This window comes from Toxorhynchites rutilus, chromosome 2, assembly GCF_029784135.1.
Source record: "Toxorhynchites rutilus septentrionalis strain SRP chromosome 2, ASM2978413v1, whole genome shotgun sequence".
Classification (NCBI taxonomy): domain Eukaryota; kingdom Metazoa; phylum Arthropoda; class Insecta; order Diptera; family Culicidae; genus Toxorhynchites; species Toxorhynchites rutilus.
Window position 1 is genome coordinate 211,457,354 of NC_073745.1, and position 18,875 is coordinate 211,476,228.

At 38.5% G+C, this 18,875-nt stretch overlaps 1 protein-coding gene across 4 annotated transcripts in view; it reads right to left on the minus strand.

Annotated features, from left to right (window-relative positions):
• Nucleotides 1–18,875, minus strand: part of LOC129766456 (motile sperm domain-containing protein 2-like) — an 86,467-nt gene that overhangs the window by 47,649 nt on the left and 19,943 nt on the right. For all 4 annotated transcript variants that reach the window (XM_055766990.1, XM_055766992.1, XM_055766991.1 and 1 more), the window contains exons 3-5: nt 11,956–12,105; nt 11,167–11,508; nt 10,882–11,111 (exon numbers count right to left, since the gene is read on the minus strand). In XM_055766990.1, the coding sequence (XP_055622965.1) occupies nt 10,882–11,111; nt 11,167–11,508; nt 11,956–12,105 (722 nt within the window). The remainder of the gene's footprint in view (nt 1–10,881; nt 11,112–11,166; nt 11,509–11,955; nt 12,106–18,875) is intronic.

Below are 18,875 nucleotides of genomic sequence, written 5' to 3' on the forward strand. Positions count from 1 at the left end.
ACTGCTCGATTCGTTAGCAAGCTCGAATGTCAACGGTTGTGATGAAATATTTTGAAACAATTTTGAAATGTTTCATGAAGCACTATAAAAAGGATGCCGAATCTTTTTTTAAGGCATCTGCTATGAAAATGTATTTCCAAAAGTGTTAATATGGTTATGTTTTGGAGTAAATTGATATTCCCTCGAAGAATAAAGCTTAATAGACGTAAAAATTTGCTGTACCAAAAATATAATTATTAGAAAATCTATGGAATTCCGTAAAGAGTCATGCACGAATTTCACTTTTTTTAGCAAAACAATTTTTGTTATTCATGTAATGAACATATAATTTTCTTTCAGCGCCTATTTCTTGTTTCTTGTCGGCGTCGATTGCTTTATTATATTGGGGCCACAACCTGTTGCTCTAAATTCTCGCTTGTTGTGTGCTAGTGTTTTCTTTACCTTTTCCCTCATGTCAGTCCAAACCTGTAATTTAAATAAAATCATTATTGTTTTGCAGGATAGCTTTAGCATATGGTATAGAGCATTATACCACTCCGATCATTAGTTTGATCTATTGTAGTGAAAGTGGTATAGTTTGGCATAGTATAGCAATAAAAAAGAAAATTGCTGCCAAAAATAACGTACTAATGTATACTAGTAGAAGTAAGCAATTTTTAGGTAGGAAATTTGGTTGAAAGAAATTCAAAGAGTATGATAAAATTTACTTATGAAAATTATGTGTATCGTAAAAGAAATACTTACTTTCTGCCATTCTGAACCTAGATGCATTGGTGGGCTCAGTGCTTTCAGCTCCTCTCTGAATTCCTCCAACTTTTCCTACACCGGGATTATATTAGAACTGCCTCCACAAAAACCTCGAGCAATGTCTACATTCGCTTCCATTGTTTCAAGGAGTCGTTCAAAATGGTGGTGATTTGGGTTTTTTTCTTCCGCCACTGATTTTCAGCCACTGAAATATGCGCTGGAAGTAAATTCTGCATTGTAAGTTATAACATGATTTATATAAATAATGCTGGATTGAACACTTACTTCGTATAGACTATTCTGGCAGCACCGTAAAACAAATGCTGATCAAAACAAACGAACATGTGTTGCAAATTGCAAATATTGAAGCGTTTCTGAAATGGTTCCCAAAGGGATGCAAGCCAAAACTGAAGATATGCAACAAGTGAACCAAACAACTCGAAAAGTTCTGACACTTGCATCGATAGCTATCACTCGCTCGGTGCTATCGAATTGCTCGATTTCTATAATAGTAAAATTGAGTTAACGAGCAAAATTCTTATCGCCTCGATTTCTATAATAGGGCCCAATAATGAAAAAGTTCAACTAGAAGATGGAGCCAAACTTTCTCATCATCATGCTGTTGATTTAAGCTTGATTCATTTAGAATCTGGAAGCATAAAACCAATTGTATCTTGGAATTGATTAAAGGTACAACAATATTTGATATCAAAATATAATTGTTGGGGGTCTTCGTAGCCACTTGGTTACGCGTTCGCTTACCAAGCGATCGATCGTGAGTTCAAACTCAGGGCCCTCAATTGACCATCTTTGTGTTGTTATAGAATAACTACGTCCACGCAACCATCATCAGCGATGGAAATCGATCCACGGTGGAACAAAGATCGATACATCCATACAACTGCTCTGCTCTGCAAGAAACATCGGGCTGCTGTTCTATAAATAACTCAACAATGATCAATATCAACTGTCTCCGCTGTCCGGTCTGTTGAACAATGGATGAACAGAAAGCATACCCTTACGCCTAAATGGCTACTACTGTGTAATTTACCATAATGTAATGGGACAGAAAACTTAACGCCTAAATGGCTACTACTAACTACTGTGTAATTCACAATTCATAGAAACATAAACATATGTACATGTACACGATTAAAACCCGGCTCTGTTACAGCTAAATGCTAATGAGCCTAATAAATAAATGGGATAAAAAAAAAATATATATAATTTTTTCTTTTCTTTAAGAAAAAATTTCCGTATCAAAGCTTGGGCTCTCCTCTCCTTGGCACAAATTCCGCAATTTCGCTTCACGATTGCCCAAAATTTTACGATTGGGCGGAATTTAGGGCAATTGGGAGAATGGAGTCTTTTTCAATGTAAACGATTCCATTGTCACCGGGGACCACTGAAGCACCTCTCGACTGTACTGGCAGCATACCAAATCTGACCAAAACTTCACTGGACGTTTCTACAGGCACTCTCCCCTACACATTTTCGAGTCAATTGTCTTTTTTTAGTCCAAAATATATATTTTTATTGAGGCTCATATGGCGTCAACCTGACGGGGCCGGGAGCTCAATATTTCGACAATGTTTGCCTTATAACTATGTTAGTAATATGTAACCGATTACTCGCGGTTGGCTCGAGGTTAGTATTACAAGTGTTTTCGTAATTGTGATGTTGCTGTCTCCTATGCTCTGTACGGGTCCCCTACACGGGATACTTCCTATTGGGATGCAGCTGACCATTAATCAGCAACGCCCCCCTAGTCTGTAACCCATATCTAGCGTGGTGCTCTCGGCTCGAGGAATCCAGGTTAGAATGGTCACTAGCCGGCACAAACATCAGCTCGTGTAGAGTTGTCATAAGCGGTACAACATTTGGCTCTTGTTGAATGATCAGTGGACTGCACAACCTTTGTATCTGTAAAGAGTGTGTGTATGTATTGCCGCGATTAAGTAAAAGTTTGTAGATCGGATCAGGGCCCGAAATCTTCGAAGGTGAAAAATGAGGACCGGCTCTACTCCCAGTAGCTTGCTTCGACTAGAACTACTTCGGAAGTCGCCGCCAACTAAAAATGACTTGAATGACGTGGTTATTTTAACTGACTCGACTAATGAATACAAATCTGTCTCTTCATTCAACTGACTTCAATCCACATTTCCATTTCCCCCTGATACCAATTTTGTACCCGCATACGCGCGTCCATATAAAGAGGAACGAAAACTTGATACCTGATGCAAAAAAGTAGTTACCCCATCAATGGACGGTTTTTTTTCTACCCACCGTGAACTCAAACCAACGAACTTAGACATTTATCAAGCATGCTATAAAGGTCCTCGCATTGGTATTAGTTAGTATTAGGCGTGCAAAATAGCGCACACACACTGTACGCTATTTTATACGTGTGAGTAGATTTCGTATACGCTATAAAAAATCTAGCTCACCTGTAGCATTTGTCAAACCACGGTGAACTCAAACATCGATGCATGCAAACGTGTATAGGAGAGAGAAAGGAACGAATTCGTTTTGGGGGAAGTCACTTCAAAATGCAATGAGGACAATTTGACTGGGAAGAATGGAATGATATAGTCGAGTCGGTAAACTGCGTGAAGAGCCAAAAGTCATTTACCAACTGAATATGGATATAGTCAGTCGGTTAGTCAGCCGACTATTCTCAGATGACTATGACTATGCCTTGCCCTGGATCGGATAGGAGGGATATGAAACAGGGACACAACAAAGGAAACATCATTAAACGTTGACATCGGCGTTTCTGAGGAACAGGTATAGATGAAGCAGAAGATCAGGATCACGGCTACCTAAGATATCCCGGACGGGGATATCCGATTGTCTGTCTTTTGCTCTCAGTGCTCTAGAGAGCTGAGAGCGAGGAGAATTGAACCGAATACACGACCAGACAATATGCTCGATGTCGTGGTAGCCATCGCCAAAATCACAAAGATTATTTGCTGCGAGCCCAATGCGATAGAGATGCGCGTTTAGGTTGTAGTGATTGGACATAAGCCGAGATATCACGTGAAATCACGACCTCCATTCAATCTCTTAAACCAAGCTCTCGTCGAGACCTTAGGGATAATCGTGTGTAACCAACGACCGAACTCTAACGCTGCCAACTAACGAGTGTGTGCTGACGAGGAATGTGAATAAATTCGTTATAAGCCATTTGTCTTTTCAAAAGTGTGCCTTCTGAAGCGCCCACCTTAGCTAGCGAGTCCGCTTTCTCATTCCCCGGAACCGAGCAATGAGAGGGATCCCATGCTAAGGTAATCTTGAAATTTTTTTCCTCAAATCTATTGTCTTGTTTGTGACAAAAACCTTGATTTTCTGTCCACAGCTGCAAATACTTTGACAAATCAAGAACATCCTGGCAAGCCTCAGCGTCCTGTTAGTTTGCTTGCAGACACAGAAATAACGATAACCTTCTCGCATATGGATTCTCCGGATATGGACAATGGTTGAAGTTGTGTTTGTGGAGATGTCGTAGTCCGAGAGTTTGCCGTAATTATATCAATACTGTCATCAGTTCCCAATCGTTTGTTCCACTAAGATCCGTCCTCTGATCTAACAGAACAACATTTGCACGTTCACGAAAACGTTTCAGTAAATCATATACTGTCGATTTATCCACCTTCACGAAGTTCTTGATTTGAGTAAATGACAAAACGGATCAACGTGAAATTTTCATTGTCGAAAGATACAATGTTTCCAAATAATTTGGCTACGGCTTCAGACAAGAGACTATATTCAGCTTATTCAGAATACACAACAGGTAGATTGTTTGTATAGGTTTCTATTTCTCTAATTAAAATTCGGGAACCTATACCCAGAAACTGTCAGTACCTATTCCGAAAATATAAATATTTTACATACATTGAAAATGTGTACGTTATATCGAGGGTACGTTATAACGAAGTTTTATATAATTACTCATTATAATTTCTAATCCTCGACTATCATAGTATACGAAGAGACATGAATCAATTTCGATGAACGCTTTTGTATCCCATGAATTAATTAAATTGAATTTAGCCAATAATTTTTTTCCGGACTAAAAGGAACTCTATATCGATAAACATTTTGATTTTAACCTTTTTCTTGACAAGACAATCTTCAGGTTTCTAACTATGCACACGGCATGTTCGGAATGAAAATAGTTCATCTGTTATATTTTCTATTAAGCTGCCAGTGCAACCAAAACATATTAAATTTGAAAAATCATAATTCAAAAACGAAAGGAAACCACTCTCTGATTTTTGGATATGGTATGTAAAACAACTTTCAAGAAAAATATTTAAAAAAATATGCCGCCCTCTATCTTTAACCTCTTGCCGTACAATTTTATTACCAACAGCACGGCCCAAACACGAGCCCATCGAGTCGCTCCGTTATTCTGCTGTTGATTTTTGTATCGTATCGTTCGAAGCTGTTCCTCGAAGATCATACGCCTGAAGCTATCTATCCATTTCACATCGATACACCAAGAATGAGGTTCGATGTTGTACGTTATGGAACAGCCTACTCGCCACGAGTGTGGCTCGTCGTTATACGTGAAGCGTGAACTAGTTATGAAAAACAAAACAAGAACAAAATCCAATTCCGATTCAAATAATATCGGATTAATCAGGGAATGGTTGATACCATATCCCTGATCGTTACATGCCTTTTTTGAATTGTAAACATCCCCAATATAAAAATCCAAGATGTGGTCCTACGTCAAAACTCATGCTGTGCATGCAAATTTCAAGCTGTTTGCTGTTGTTCATCGGCAGTGCGTAGACAGCAACGGCACTTCTTGGGTCTCCGTCATAGATCTCAGCAAACTCACGGAAAGAAAAACTGCATTCGTGATTGTTGGTGACTTTTAGGTCCCCCCCAGACTACAGACTTTTATCGGCCGATAGATTGAAACATATGCAAAAGCTGATTTCAGCTAAATCCCGAGGGTCGAATTCAACAAGCAACAAGGTTCCTAGCAGATTCAGATTGGTTCCGTGGATAAATTCACAACAAAATTCTGATTTGGCAAGGATTCTATCGCTGTGGCAAGAAAACTAGCGTCAGATGAAGAATTGGAGGAACCGACTGGCCAAGGTCGTGAATGAAAAAGGCACCGGCTGTCGAGCGGTATCAACAGTACAGTGAGAGAATTACTTCGGAAGTACGTTGAGTTATTTATTTCAGTTTTTTCATGGAATATTGAAGAGTGTTTCGATTGAAAAGATGATTAATGCGCTTAAATGTAGAATAACATGTTTTCAGCTCAACCACTTCCCGACTGGATGGAAGACAAGGAAAGCATTTCCCATATCGAAAACAGGAAAGAATTCTGCTGCCCCTTTGAGCTAGATGCCCATCACGCATTATCTTGTTTATCGATCATTTCAGGTTTTCCTTTCAGATGCGTTTTCGGAGTTCAAAGTGATCCCGGCTGGAGTGTTTCAAGGCAGTATTCTGGGTCCTATCCTACACAGTTCGTACACATCAGACGTTCCGCAACTCCCTGCTGATTGCAAGCTTACGAAGGAATACCGGTCGATGCTGCAGATGCGGCGTTTCGAAATTCGTCCCCTACTTGAACAGTTCAATGATCAAGGTTAATGAGGGAATAACCAAGCAAATCTGTTTTGATTTCAGCTTACACACAACCCATGAACGGGCAGCTCATCAATAGGTCGAACGAGGTCGTTTTTCTTCGCCGACGGTGATCATCGGCGTCAATCAGCAATATTGCTACCACACTGACAAGCTGTAGGCTAGATGCATCGGACTACGAATACGATTGCACCAACAACGCTATATCAGTTTGGGGACGTGTGCCGGAATCCATAAAAGGAAGTTTTAAGTGGTCTAAGGTTTGATTCAATTAGAATCTGGAATCACTGTTCTTTTTTTAGCAGTGGTCGTAGTAGACGTATCTTGAATCTTTTGACAGCAAATTGTTTGGACACCTGTACCGACGGTAAAAATTTCACGTTGATCCATTTTGTTTTGAAAAAGTTGTGCAGGATGAAAGCTGATAGATGAAATTTGATTTTGGACACTCGCAATAAAAATCCAGCGGGGTCAAGTACTAAAATCGCGAAATCGCTGAAAGTGGTTAAATCGACCGTATGCTGAAATGTTTCCCTGAACGCATAAATGTTGTTCGGATGGATCAGAGGACACGTCGTAATGGAACTTACGATCGGAAGTTGAGGTTGAAGGTGTTGAGAACAATTAATTCAAACCTGGGATTCTCGGACTACGACATCGCTAAAAAAATACAACTCTAACCAGAGCACCACCCGGGGGATCCGTACGCGAGAAGGTTGTTGTAATTTTCGTGCCTGCAAGCAACCAAACAGAACACGGAAGCAAAATCTGATCGTCAAAAGACGCGCTCGAAATTTATACAAAGTTTTGGCGAAGTACGAAGGATGCATGTTGATGGAAGACAAAATGTACGCGATGATGGATTTTGGACAGCTCCCAAGCCTGTCCCCAGCAAATTTGAGTTCGTTTTCACTGATAAATTAACCAAGAAGTGCACGATTTAGCAAGGAATTTGCAGCTGTGGAGAGAAAATCACGGTTCTCGTCACCCACAAAACAATGAGCTCAAAAACGTATAGGGATGAGTGCATGTAGAAACGTCTGCTTCCGTTTATTCAAGCTCACAAAGGTCCGATGAAGTATTGGCCTGGTTTGGCAAGCTGTTACTACAGTCGAGAGGTGCTGCAGTGGCACTGTGACAATGACAATGATTGCCCCCAATTAATCTCAATCGAAAAATATTGGGTAATTGTCAAGAGAAAACTGTCAAAAAGACTCAGGATGCTGCAGCCATGAAGAGATCCTGGAAGTGTCCGCTGAGGTTGACCAACAGAGAGACCAAACTTTGATGGAGTACGTAAATTTATCATAACTTTAACGGAATATTTTTTTTCTGAAAATAACAACAATAAATTATCTGCATATTGATATAGAAACATTTTAGGTACCTTAAAGGGGAACCTTGGTGTGGAAGGTCGAAAAAATCGAATTTTTCTTTTGCCTTTTTGGGAAACTTATGCCCTCAGAAATAGGCTGACCAAATAGTTCATGATTGAAAACGGTCCACGTAAGCCATCAAATATATACTAATTGACCCGGCGAACTTCGTGCCGCCGAAAAATGTTTTTTATATGAATATATTTGAACATTCACGTTTCTAACTAAGGGCTCGTTCGTAGGTTTGATCCCGGAGCTATTCAACTATTGAACTTTGTTGTTTAAAGTCTCTGTAATAATAAAAGAAAGGAAATGTGTTATTCCACTTGAGGAAGCATTATTGTTTTCGATTCAACGAGCAGAGACGACCACAACTAAATGAAAAACTAAATCGATTCCAATTCCAGCAGAGGTAACTATCCGGTTTCTTGTTAAAAAAAAAGCAACAATACAAAAGATTGAAATGCAATCCGCCAAAAATACTAAGGCTCTCGATAGAAGGTCAGAGAGAAAAGAATCGTTTGTTACTATACTCAGGCAATTTTGTATACTATTGTTAATCGGTGAATATTATACAAAATTGCCTAAGTATAGTAACGTATAGTAATCACAAAAACTTTTCAATTGTACTACATCAATACGAAAACACTGGGCATAATCAAATCTAAATTCCAATCAGATGTTCATTCGATTAAATGTGTTGAAAATTATGACATTGGAATATTTTTTTTATTAATTTGTTGAAAATTATAACATTGGAATATTTGTTGAAAATTATGAGATTGGAATATTTTTTTTTATTCTTTACTTTATACTCAAAATACGGTGCAGATTGATAAAAAGACTGGACAATCAAAATAGGTCGAACGGTACGGTCCCGTTAAAAACGGTACGTTTGGCCAGCCTTTTCAGAAATGTCCTAAAAGGATTTTTCGATATTTAAAAAAAAATTAAGGTCAAGTAGATTTGTCAAATTACGAATTGCAGCGAGAGCTCATCCGAGCTTTATTAGTTGGGATTTAAAAAAAATGTCTTGAGGTGGGTTTGTCAAATTATAAATCAACAATGCTATTCCAATACGCTATACGCAATACGCAATACGTATACGCTCGTAAGTTGGCAGCGCATGTGGAGTGGTGATGAGTTCGGTCGTTGGTTACACACGATTATCCCTAAGGTCTCGACGAGTGCATGGTTCAAGGGATTGAATGTAGGTCGTGATTTCATTCGCGTGATATCTCGGCTTATGTCCAATCACTACAACCTAAACGCGCATCTCTATCGCATTGGGCTCGCAGCAAACAATCTTTGTGATTGTGGCGATGGCTACCACGACATCGAGCATGTTGTCTGGTCGTGTATCCGGTTCCATGCTGCTCGCTCTCAGCTCTCTAGAGCACTGAGAGCACAAGGCAGACAATCGGAGATCCCCGTCCGGGATATCTTAGGTAGCCGTGATCCTGATCTTCTGCTTCATCTATACCTGTTCCTCAGAAACGCCGATGTCAACGTTTAATGATGTTTCCTTCGTTGTGTCCCCGTTTCATATCCCTCCTATCCGATCGATAAACTTTTACTTAGTCGCGGCAATACATACACACACTCTTTACAGATGCACGGGCCGGAGGTTGTGCAGTCCACTGATTATTCAACAAGAGCCAAAGGTTGTACCGCTCATGACAACTATACACGAGCTGATGATTGCGCCGGCTAGTGACCATTCTATCCTGGATTCCTCGAGTCGAGAAAGACGCACCACGCTAGATATGGGGTACAGACTAGGGGGGCGTTGCTGATTAATGGTCAGCTGCATCCCAATAGGAAGTATCCCGTGTCGGGCACACGTACAGAGCATCGAAGACTGCGACATACCAATTATGAGAACACTTGTAATACTAACCTCGAGTCAACCGCGAGTAATCGGTTACATATTACTAACATAGTCTAAGCAAACATTGTCAAAATATTGAACTCCCGGCCCCGTTAGGCTGACGCCATATGAGCCTTAATAAAATATATATTTTGGATAAAAAAAAAAATGCTATTCCAATGCCAAATTAATTTTAAATAGTACAGAACACCTGGATAATCAATAATAGTAAACAAAAATGAAGATGGCATCTCATAAAAATATAAGAATTAATGTGGATGAACTGATAAACTTCATACCGTCTGGTGGAGATTGCTTGTATGTTTTAGCATCACACGCACACATTGTTGTTGATTTTTATGCGTTGTCAAAGGTAGATTGAATCGATTAAGAAAGGTGGAATGGTGGGGGTGGAATATAGATATGATCGTCTGAGACTGAGTGTGTAGGGAAAGATCGCCGCATTAGTTGTTATAAAAACTAAGTAGCTGTCATCATCCTAAAAGCTTTGAGATAATTGATTTTGGTCTTCTAATTGTCCATTCCAAGGCTAGAGGTGAATTATTTCTAATGTTCATATTTGTATATCTCCAATACAAAGAAGAAGATTATTCAGTGCAGTGCAAAAATGGGAACGATGGTATATTGGTCTCGCGAGGGCAAGAATGAATCATAAATCAACCATACTTAGTTGATTCTACAAAAACGTTCAAACATTGTGTTCGAAATTCTCGACTGTTTAGAAGGCAGCATAGTGACGAAACAGTTTCGACAATCCCTGTAAGTGATTGTGATATGAAATGTTGTTCTGATAATCTCATGTGGAATCGATTTTTTCTACGGGCATTATTATTTACTTCAGCTTTCCCTCCATATTTCATCAAAATTTACTGTTCCTAATGTTTCCCCAATTGATTGCTTCGTTCGTAGGTCAAATAGGATAGAATTCCGGACTCTCAGCAGTGTTTCTAACAACGATGGCACAGAACTCGGCTCTCGGAGCAGGGGCATGGAAGTCGATGAAATAAAACATCTAATTCAATATCTCATCCGCTTTCTCGTAGAAGCGGAACATTCAGGAAGCGTTTGCCACCGTGAGCAGTATTCGGCAATTTATTGCCACCTCCACGCGTTCCTTTTTTCCTTTGCCAAGGTCACAGACTGAGCCACTAATACTGGTTGATCAGATTGTATTCGGTGAAGTTGAATCGTAATCTTAGGCATTAGCTTGAAGTAACATTTCTAGGGATCTGTGAATTGTTGGGTACTTACTTTCTTGATGTGATTGTTGTTGTTGCTGTGATGGATGGAATTGTTATTTTCTAGTTCGTGTCTTGGCGATTTTTGTTCTGGCACAAATTTAAATACATAGTCGTCAGTTCCTCCCCACAATAGCAGCATATTGTCCTCGTCGATGTATTCCCTGATAGTTTTATTGCTGATGTTTTTTAACCTATCCACAGCCTTTGCAGGTAAAAGTTTCTTAATTATGTGAAATGTGGCTGAAAAATACGAGAAATTTAACTTATGATGCACTTAAGGTTCGATTCTATTTACCATTAAGAATCCAGGGTAAGTCGTACACTAGAATGTAGTTCAACGATAGCGGGTAATAATTTTTCAGTATGGTGATTATATGCTGAATGTAGTTCATATCCACATTACTTAAGCCCGCATCGGTGAGTTCGAACAGAATGGTAATGTAATCGTCGTTCGCCTCACGGATCATCCGTTCAAGCCAGTACAGGAACATGCGTTTCATATCGTCCAGGTCTCGGGAACCTCGCGTGTACAATCTTGAGCGGAATATGAATATGGTTTTTCCGTCGAGGTCCTTCCCCCGCGGAAACATGATACCATCGTGGATATATTCCATCCGGACGTTATCCTCACTGATATCTGAAAGATATTTCTGTGCTAAGCTATGCTATCGATAAGCTATTTGTGCCATTTAATATGACCATCGAGGATGTTCGATAATCTACATTTTCTCATGAATATACGGAATAAGAGCGCGTACAGAATAACATACCGATGAAAAGTGATAACATTCTATAGGTTTTTTTATGTAGGTCAAGAAAACAAATATTTTGGACGCTTCAATGGAAAATTATTTAGTCGTAATTGATCTATTGTGACTTGTGGCTGTGCACTCCAAAAATAATCAAAAATGACATTTACAGCGGCGACCAAGTACATTAAAAATCGAGTAAAACAAGTTGATGCAACGTTTTTAGAAGCGGAAAATATAATTTGACCTTTCAATGATACAACAGATCAAGACACCATAAAGGACATGACTCGGATAGAAGAACAAAGATTGTCCTCTCGAGAGTTTTGACTTACCGTTTACTTTAGTTGTCTTTCGCCACACACAGGTGTCCCACAGTTGCTTCAGGGATTCCTTTAGGTCGAGATCGTTATTTTCCAGGAATTTGACTAACCACACGTCGTTCATGAAGATTTTGTTAAGGTCGTTTTTGTGGAATCCACCGGCTGCAAATGCAAACAAAAAACAAAAACGATTGAAAGAATCAACATAATTCAAACATTTACGTGAGATGAAACTTGAAACTGAAACTCATGTGAATAAACAATAAACGTGCCCTGGGCGATTGGATTCACGCTGGATGTCAAAAGCGATACTGGATTATGATGATCATTTGTGTGAGCATTCCATATTTGGTTCAACGAACCTTGACTGTTTATTTTTAGTTGATTGCATATCACGAATGTTATATTTTAAAACGCTCGGTTAAAATATTCTCATAAATCAGGTGAACGGTTGCAAAAATGTAAATGTTTTGAACTGTCAATTTTGCAAACAGTGATATCCGAAATTACCTTTTTTCTGCGCCAGTCATGGTACCGAGACAGAGGTTCTCCACTCCATTTCCCTTAACACTGGCGGCAGACAATTACAAATGATGACGCATAGCGTCGTTTTTTACGCTACGGTTGAGTGATTATCGCAGTTTTCTAGATATTACATGCAGATTAAATTTGTCCGTACAAATAAGGCACATTTTTGGCTGGCTCTTTAATGCAATGAATGTCGACGGCGAGCGCAAAGTTGCTAGTAACGCAGTTTATTAAAATTACTATTCGGAACTTTTGTATGTTAAGGATATATTTCGACAAACTATTGAAAGTTATTTTTTTTCATCATTTGATTTATACACTACGAAAACACTACCTATCAAAACATGATTGTTGCTGTTAAATTTAGATAATTGCTACTTGCCAGATACGGTAAATCAATTTGCTACTGTTAAAACGAGAGTCATGCTGATCATCGAAAAAGGACGAGCAGCAATAATCTTGTCGTTTTCACTCAAAAAAAGCGAAGATCAGGGTAATAAAAACAATTGAACTGAACGATGAGTATGCGAAACACAACATGAGGAAGCCACTAAAGGAGATGTTTTGAACATGACAATCGATGATGTTATTTACCCAATAACTGCAACTGAGTCTAGGGCATTTTGGGCGGATATTGAATCCGAAAAGCAGAAGGCTTGAGTGATCATGCATGTAATTTTAATGTCAATAATACTCGCTGAGATAGATGGTGTTCGACCTTCCACCTGTTGCATAATTTCGATGCGCAGCGCTTTGAATCGATTTTTAGGCTACAAAAATGAAGATGGATATTCGACTGGTGCCGATTAATGCTTATTCAGTTATTCAAATGTTTTCAAACATATAAATAAAATTGGCTTTTCATGATTTACAGTAGTTTTATAGAATATTTTAACAGATCCACATGTTTTAAAGGATTGTAAAGTTCACCTTCTATTGGTGTCAATGTGCCGCTCATTTCAGTTAACTTTGAACCTACCACCAGATGATTTTTTTGGTACGACCTTTTCTGGCTTATAGCACTTATAAATATTGTATACTAGCTGTACCCTGCCACGCTTTGCTGTGGCACATTGTGGTTGCATGGTTGAGTTGAATTTTTCATTTTTTAATGTTGTAACAACAATCCTAGATGTGTTTGGTTGTTTTATATATTGTATCATAGTTTGAGCTCAATCGGTACTTTTCGAGTTTTTACGCGCACACAAACGAACAGAAATTTTTTATAGAGATAGATGAGAGAAATCGACAAATTTTAAATCACTTCGAAACACAATTTCAGTTCATGATTTTGTCAAACACGTGGAAAAAGATGATTTCATCACATAGAACACATATTCATTGCTGAATAATAGATTTTCATTAGAAACTCAATTTCAGAAACGCACTCTGGTCATATATAAAATCATTTTTCTTCCAATTTTCCAATGTTTTATGCCGTAACAACACTCCTTGAAGTGGATTGTATATTGTGTCCAATTTTGAGCTCAATTGGTTCCGCACTTTTCGAGTTTTTGACGCGTACACAAACGAACAGAACATATATATATATATATATATATATATATATATATATATCTCTCTCTCTCTCTCTCTATATATATATATATATATATATATATATATATATAGATAGAGATAGATGAGGGAAATAGATAAATTTAAAATCACTTCGAAACACAATTTCAGTTCATGATTTTGTCAAACACGTGTAAAAAAGATTATTCCATCACATAGAACACATATTCATTGCTGAATAGTCGAAGTTCATTAGAAGCTCAATTACAGAAACGCATTTTTTCCAATTTTCCAATTTTTTTTATACCGTAACAACACTTCTTGAAGTGGATTGAATATTGTGTCCAACTTTGAGCTCAATCGGTTCCGCACTTTTCGAGTTATTGACGCGTACACATACGAACAGAACACTGAAGATTAGTTCCCGATAAAATCGTATAGAATGAAATTAACACTCAATATATACTCAATTCAATGTACTTTTCAAATTCATTATATATTCTGGATACGAATAAACAAGGAATTCTTCAAGACACTAAATTGCAATAAGTTGATTCGCTATCAACACTTTTAGGAACTACCAGTATTTTTATTCCGATTAGTATAAAGTCATCCTTAACACTTGAGCATTCTTGATGCGTTTCTGGTTCAACAGTCGACGAATTCGGGAAGATCTCAGATTCGACTTCCGACTTGGTGATAAAAGATTCAATTAACAGCTGCGTAGATTTGTTTTGCTTTTTTTATCCTTAATTTATTAAAGAGATTTCCAGCTAAAAGCCGAAAAACATAACTTTCCTTTACTTTTCATTTTTGTCGACAGAATTGACACAAATTACACATCAAGACTCCAAAAATGCTAGTAAATTGATAACTTGCCTGTTCTGGAACATAAAATTATGATCCTTTTCTATTCGCTTACATACGAACTACATATAAACATTTTTCAAGTTTTTCAAAAATTGTTATTTCATAAACCGTGTAAAAGCGAAATCGTGTAAAACAGGTACCGTGTAAATAGGGGGATAGGTGTATAACACATAAATATTGGATTATAACACTTATAGATATTGTTGGTTTGTCCTCATGATTACTATGGCAGCCGCTATGCCAAGAGCGACATCAGTTTGTTTATGGTGTCCTTCGTTCGTAGCAGGAATAAAGTTTCACTGTGTTGAATGCTGTTCTCCTTTAAAATGCCCAATGAAATGCAATAATCTGAAGAATCAAATTATGAATAAATCAATATGATGACAGTAAACTCAGAACAATGAGAAATGCAACATCCATTTGAGAATTCGGATATGTTCGTTCAAAAATGGTGATTTTTAAAACCAGACAAAACATGATCATTTTCCGGACAAACCGGGGGGTCTCCGTAGCCACATTGGTTGCGTGTTCGCCGCCTTGGCCGCCCGGTAAAGCCGACTAAATGTGGACGTACCACCCGGGCTTGCCGACGTGCCGAAAACCGACTCGAAACAAACCGAACCCAAACCGAAACAAGTGGGTCCGGTTCGAGAAAGTCGAACCAAAACAAAACGAAGTAAATCAGCGTTGACGACATTGTGCTTCGTGTTCGTGACGACTTCGTACATCCGATGGGGCTTCGGCTTCGTGCACCCGATGTGGCGTCCACATTTCATAACGAACCGAATATGCCGCCTGGTACAGGCCGATCGGCATCATTCGGCATAATGTGGACGCGCCTTTATAAAAGCGTCATCCCAAACATGACAGTTTGGTGTCTTCGTGTGAACGAACCCTTAAAACATTCTAATGGTCCGTCAATATCAAAATGTTAGTTAAAAACAACATTTTCATCATGGTGAAAAGAGGAACCAGCAGAGCTTAATAATTAGTAAAAATTACTACTGAAATTCGAAGTCGCTGGCTGTAACTTTGAGAACGCTTACTCCTATTTTCGGCCGTAATAATCGTCTCAGCCGGCAGGCTGTGTATAGTTTAGTGACTAAATTTGGGTCTACATTTTTGCTGTTGGGTGTTCCAGTGCCAACGAGAAACCGCTTCGCATCTACGCATGGCGTTGTCAAGAATCGGGCATCTCTCAAAACTAATTGTGGCGTATTTTGCGAAAAGATCTTCGGAAGTTTTGAACCGGCTGAATAGTTACCGAGATTGCAATTTATGTTTTGACATGCGACAGCTCAACTGCAGTACAGGATGATCCAAAAGCTATGAAACTTTTCAAATTTAAGGCGATTATCAATGCAACACCAATAGTCAATAGTTATTCTCCAAACATGCAACTGAACCCTATATCAACAGTTCGCCTATGTCATGCTGACCTTTCCAACAACAAACATTGAAAAATAAAGATCCTTAATGGAGAAAACCGTGTAGTTCTTCAAACACAATTGTGTTTCAGATAGTAACTTGATCAAAATACACGTGAAAAAAATTTGAAGCCTTGTTTACATAAAATCTTGTTTTGATTTTGTCCCAAAGTTGAGATTCCGGCAATATCTTATACTCGACTCTCGTCCCTCGAAAGTGGACCCACCAGAAATTGCATCACTTTGACCATGAAACTGGTCGACGGCATATGACAGACAACGAACGATAGATTTGGTATTTGCCTTGATACTCGGTTTCGGTCGGAATCAGGTTTGACGCAGTCACCTTGTGCTTCGTTGTTTGACCGCACGTGTAGATCAGCATTATGCAAATAAAATGATAAAAATATACTGGTCTATCTAATGTGGGGGATATGAAAACCACAAACAGTCCGGCATCGAAAAATATGCTGCAAATGAGAAATTAAAATATATTATATTCAATCGCTTTAAATACGTTAAATTCTAGAAATTCAACAGTAATAACGTGTGACGAACAAACAAGTTTGTTGTTCGTTCGATGACCACTTGAATTGAAAAAAAAAACTATATCAATGTCCATTCTGAAAGCGAATCCAGCATCGAAATTCCTTCTGAAGATTATCCGATCACTGCTCCTATGGGTTGTCCTTTGTGCATAGGCGAATGCAGCGATTTAGATGTTGTGTCCTATTGGACATTTGTTAGAGAAGTTAAGGAGCTGCTCCACGGACGCTATTTCTAGTATATAGTGAGCTATGTGATAGAAAACTAAGGTATAGCATCGTAGAAACACCACAACTATGAGGTGATAGTTAATAGTTATGACTTGCGAGTAATAGGTTTCAGCCATAACATAGAGAAAATAATGTTATCGTGTGTACACTCTATTACTAGTTATCATGTCATAGCTGCTAACTATCAACTATTCCGTGATGACGGAATAGTTCATAGTTCCTATGTCATAGCTATCTGACAGTTTTCAATCTTTCGCGCTTTGGCGGCTCTGCTGTTTTGTTGTTCTGACAACATATTATTAATTTTGCGCGTTTTTGTAATGGACCGGGAGCAGAAGTTCCGATTGGTTGAATTGTGAGAGCAGCATTCCGTTTTTTGGGATCCTACAAACCCCGACCGGCTAGTGACCATTCTATCCTGGATTCCTCCAGTCGAGAAGACGTACCACGCTAGATATGGGGTACATACTAGGGGGGCGTTGCTGATTAATGGTCAGCTGCATCCCAATAGGAAGTATCCCGTGTCGGGCACACGTACAGAGCATTGGAGACAGCAACATCCCAATTACGAGAACACTTGTAATACTAACCTCGAGCCGACCGCGAGTAATCGGTTACATATTACTAACATAGATAATAAGAAAAACTGTCAAAATATTGAACTCCGGCCCCGTCAGGCTAACGCCATATGAGCCTTGATAAAAATATATATTTTGGAAAAAAAACCCCGACCGTTTGCGCAAAGGGGCACAAAAAACCCGGAATGTCATAGCTGCCGAGCTGGGGATTGAGATTTGTTGACACTTTGCTTCATATTTTCCTTCATGATGTTCAAGTACACATTCTGATCTAATTCTGAATTTTCAGAGAAATAAAAACCATTATTCTGAAAACAGACAGCAAACCTTTTAACTCTCATATGACATTATGATTTTATCTAAATAGAATGTTTCGAAAGCTTGTTTTCGATTTTGAAAAGAAGGGAAAAGATATCTGCATGGTGGAGTACGATTACGGATTTGAGTCACTGTATATCCAAATAGATATGTTATTCTGCATTACAGTTTCTCGTCCGAGGAAAATCGTGATCGGGAGAATTTGACTCACTGGTGAGTATGGTAATCAACTTTATTTCGAATTTAAGCATAGAACGTGCACATGGCAATACCAAAAAGAAGATTTATTTTGTGCTCAACAGATATCCAATTGAGTGCTCAGCTTGTTGGAAAAATTAGTTATCATTTTGATTTTTTAAATGTTAACTCGTTTATTTGTACAGCATCAGTCGATCAATATGATGTCGTAGCAAGATTTTTTGCTCTCGTTTTTTATCTTTAAACCATTACTAGGACAGAATCGATAGCAACCTATATAATATCAAAAGAAATAATCAAATCGTTTTCCAGTTCTTCTCGGAATATCAGTTTCAGTGCTGTTTTAGTTTTAGTGCTGAAAGAGCAATCATTGATGTTACCAATAGCACATTATTACTTATCGAGAGTTTTTAAAAGTCTTTTAAACTCCCCTGAATCAATGATCCTTCCAAATTAAAAAAAACCTAAAAAGTCACTCCAACTACAGGTGCAGAAGTTCAATCTCCTATTCCGAGAGTCATCACACCATGTGGATCAAAACCAAATAAGAATCTGCGGGTTTTCTGAGTTTGTCTTTTGAGAAGGTATGTATGTCAGAACTGCCGCGTTTTTTTTCTTCTTCTGTTGAAGATTTATGTCCATGTTTATGTTCTGATAAAAGTATTTCTGTGATGACACTCACAAGAATAGGTTGAATTACTCATGGCTGTTAACCAAAC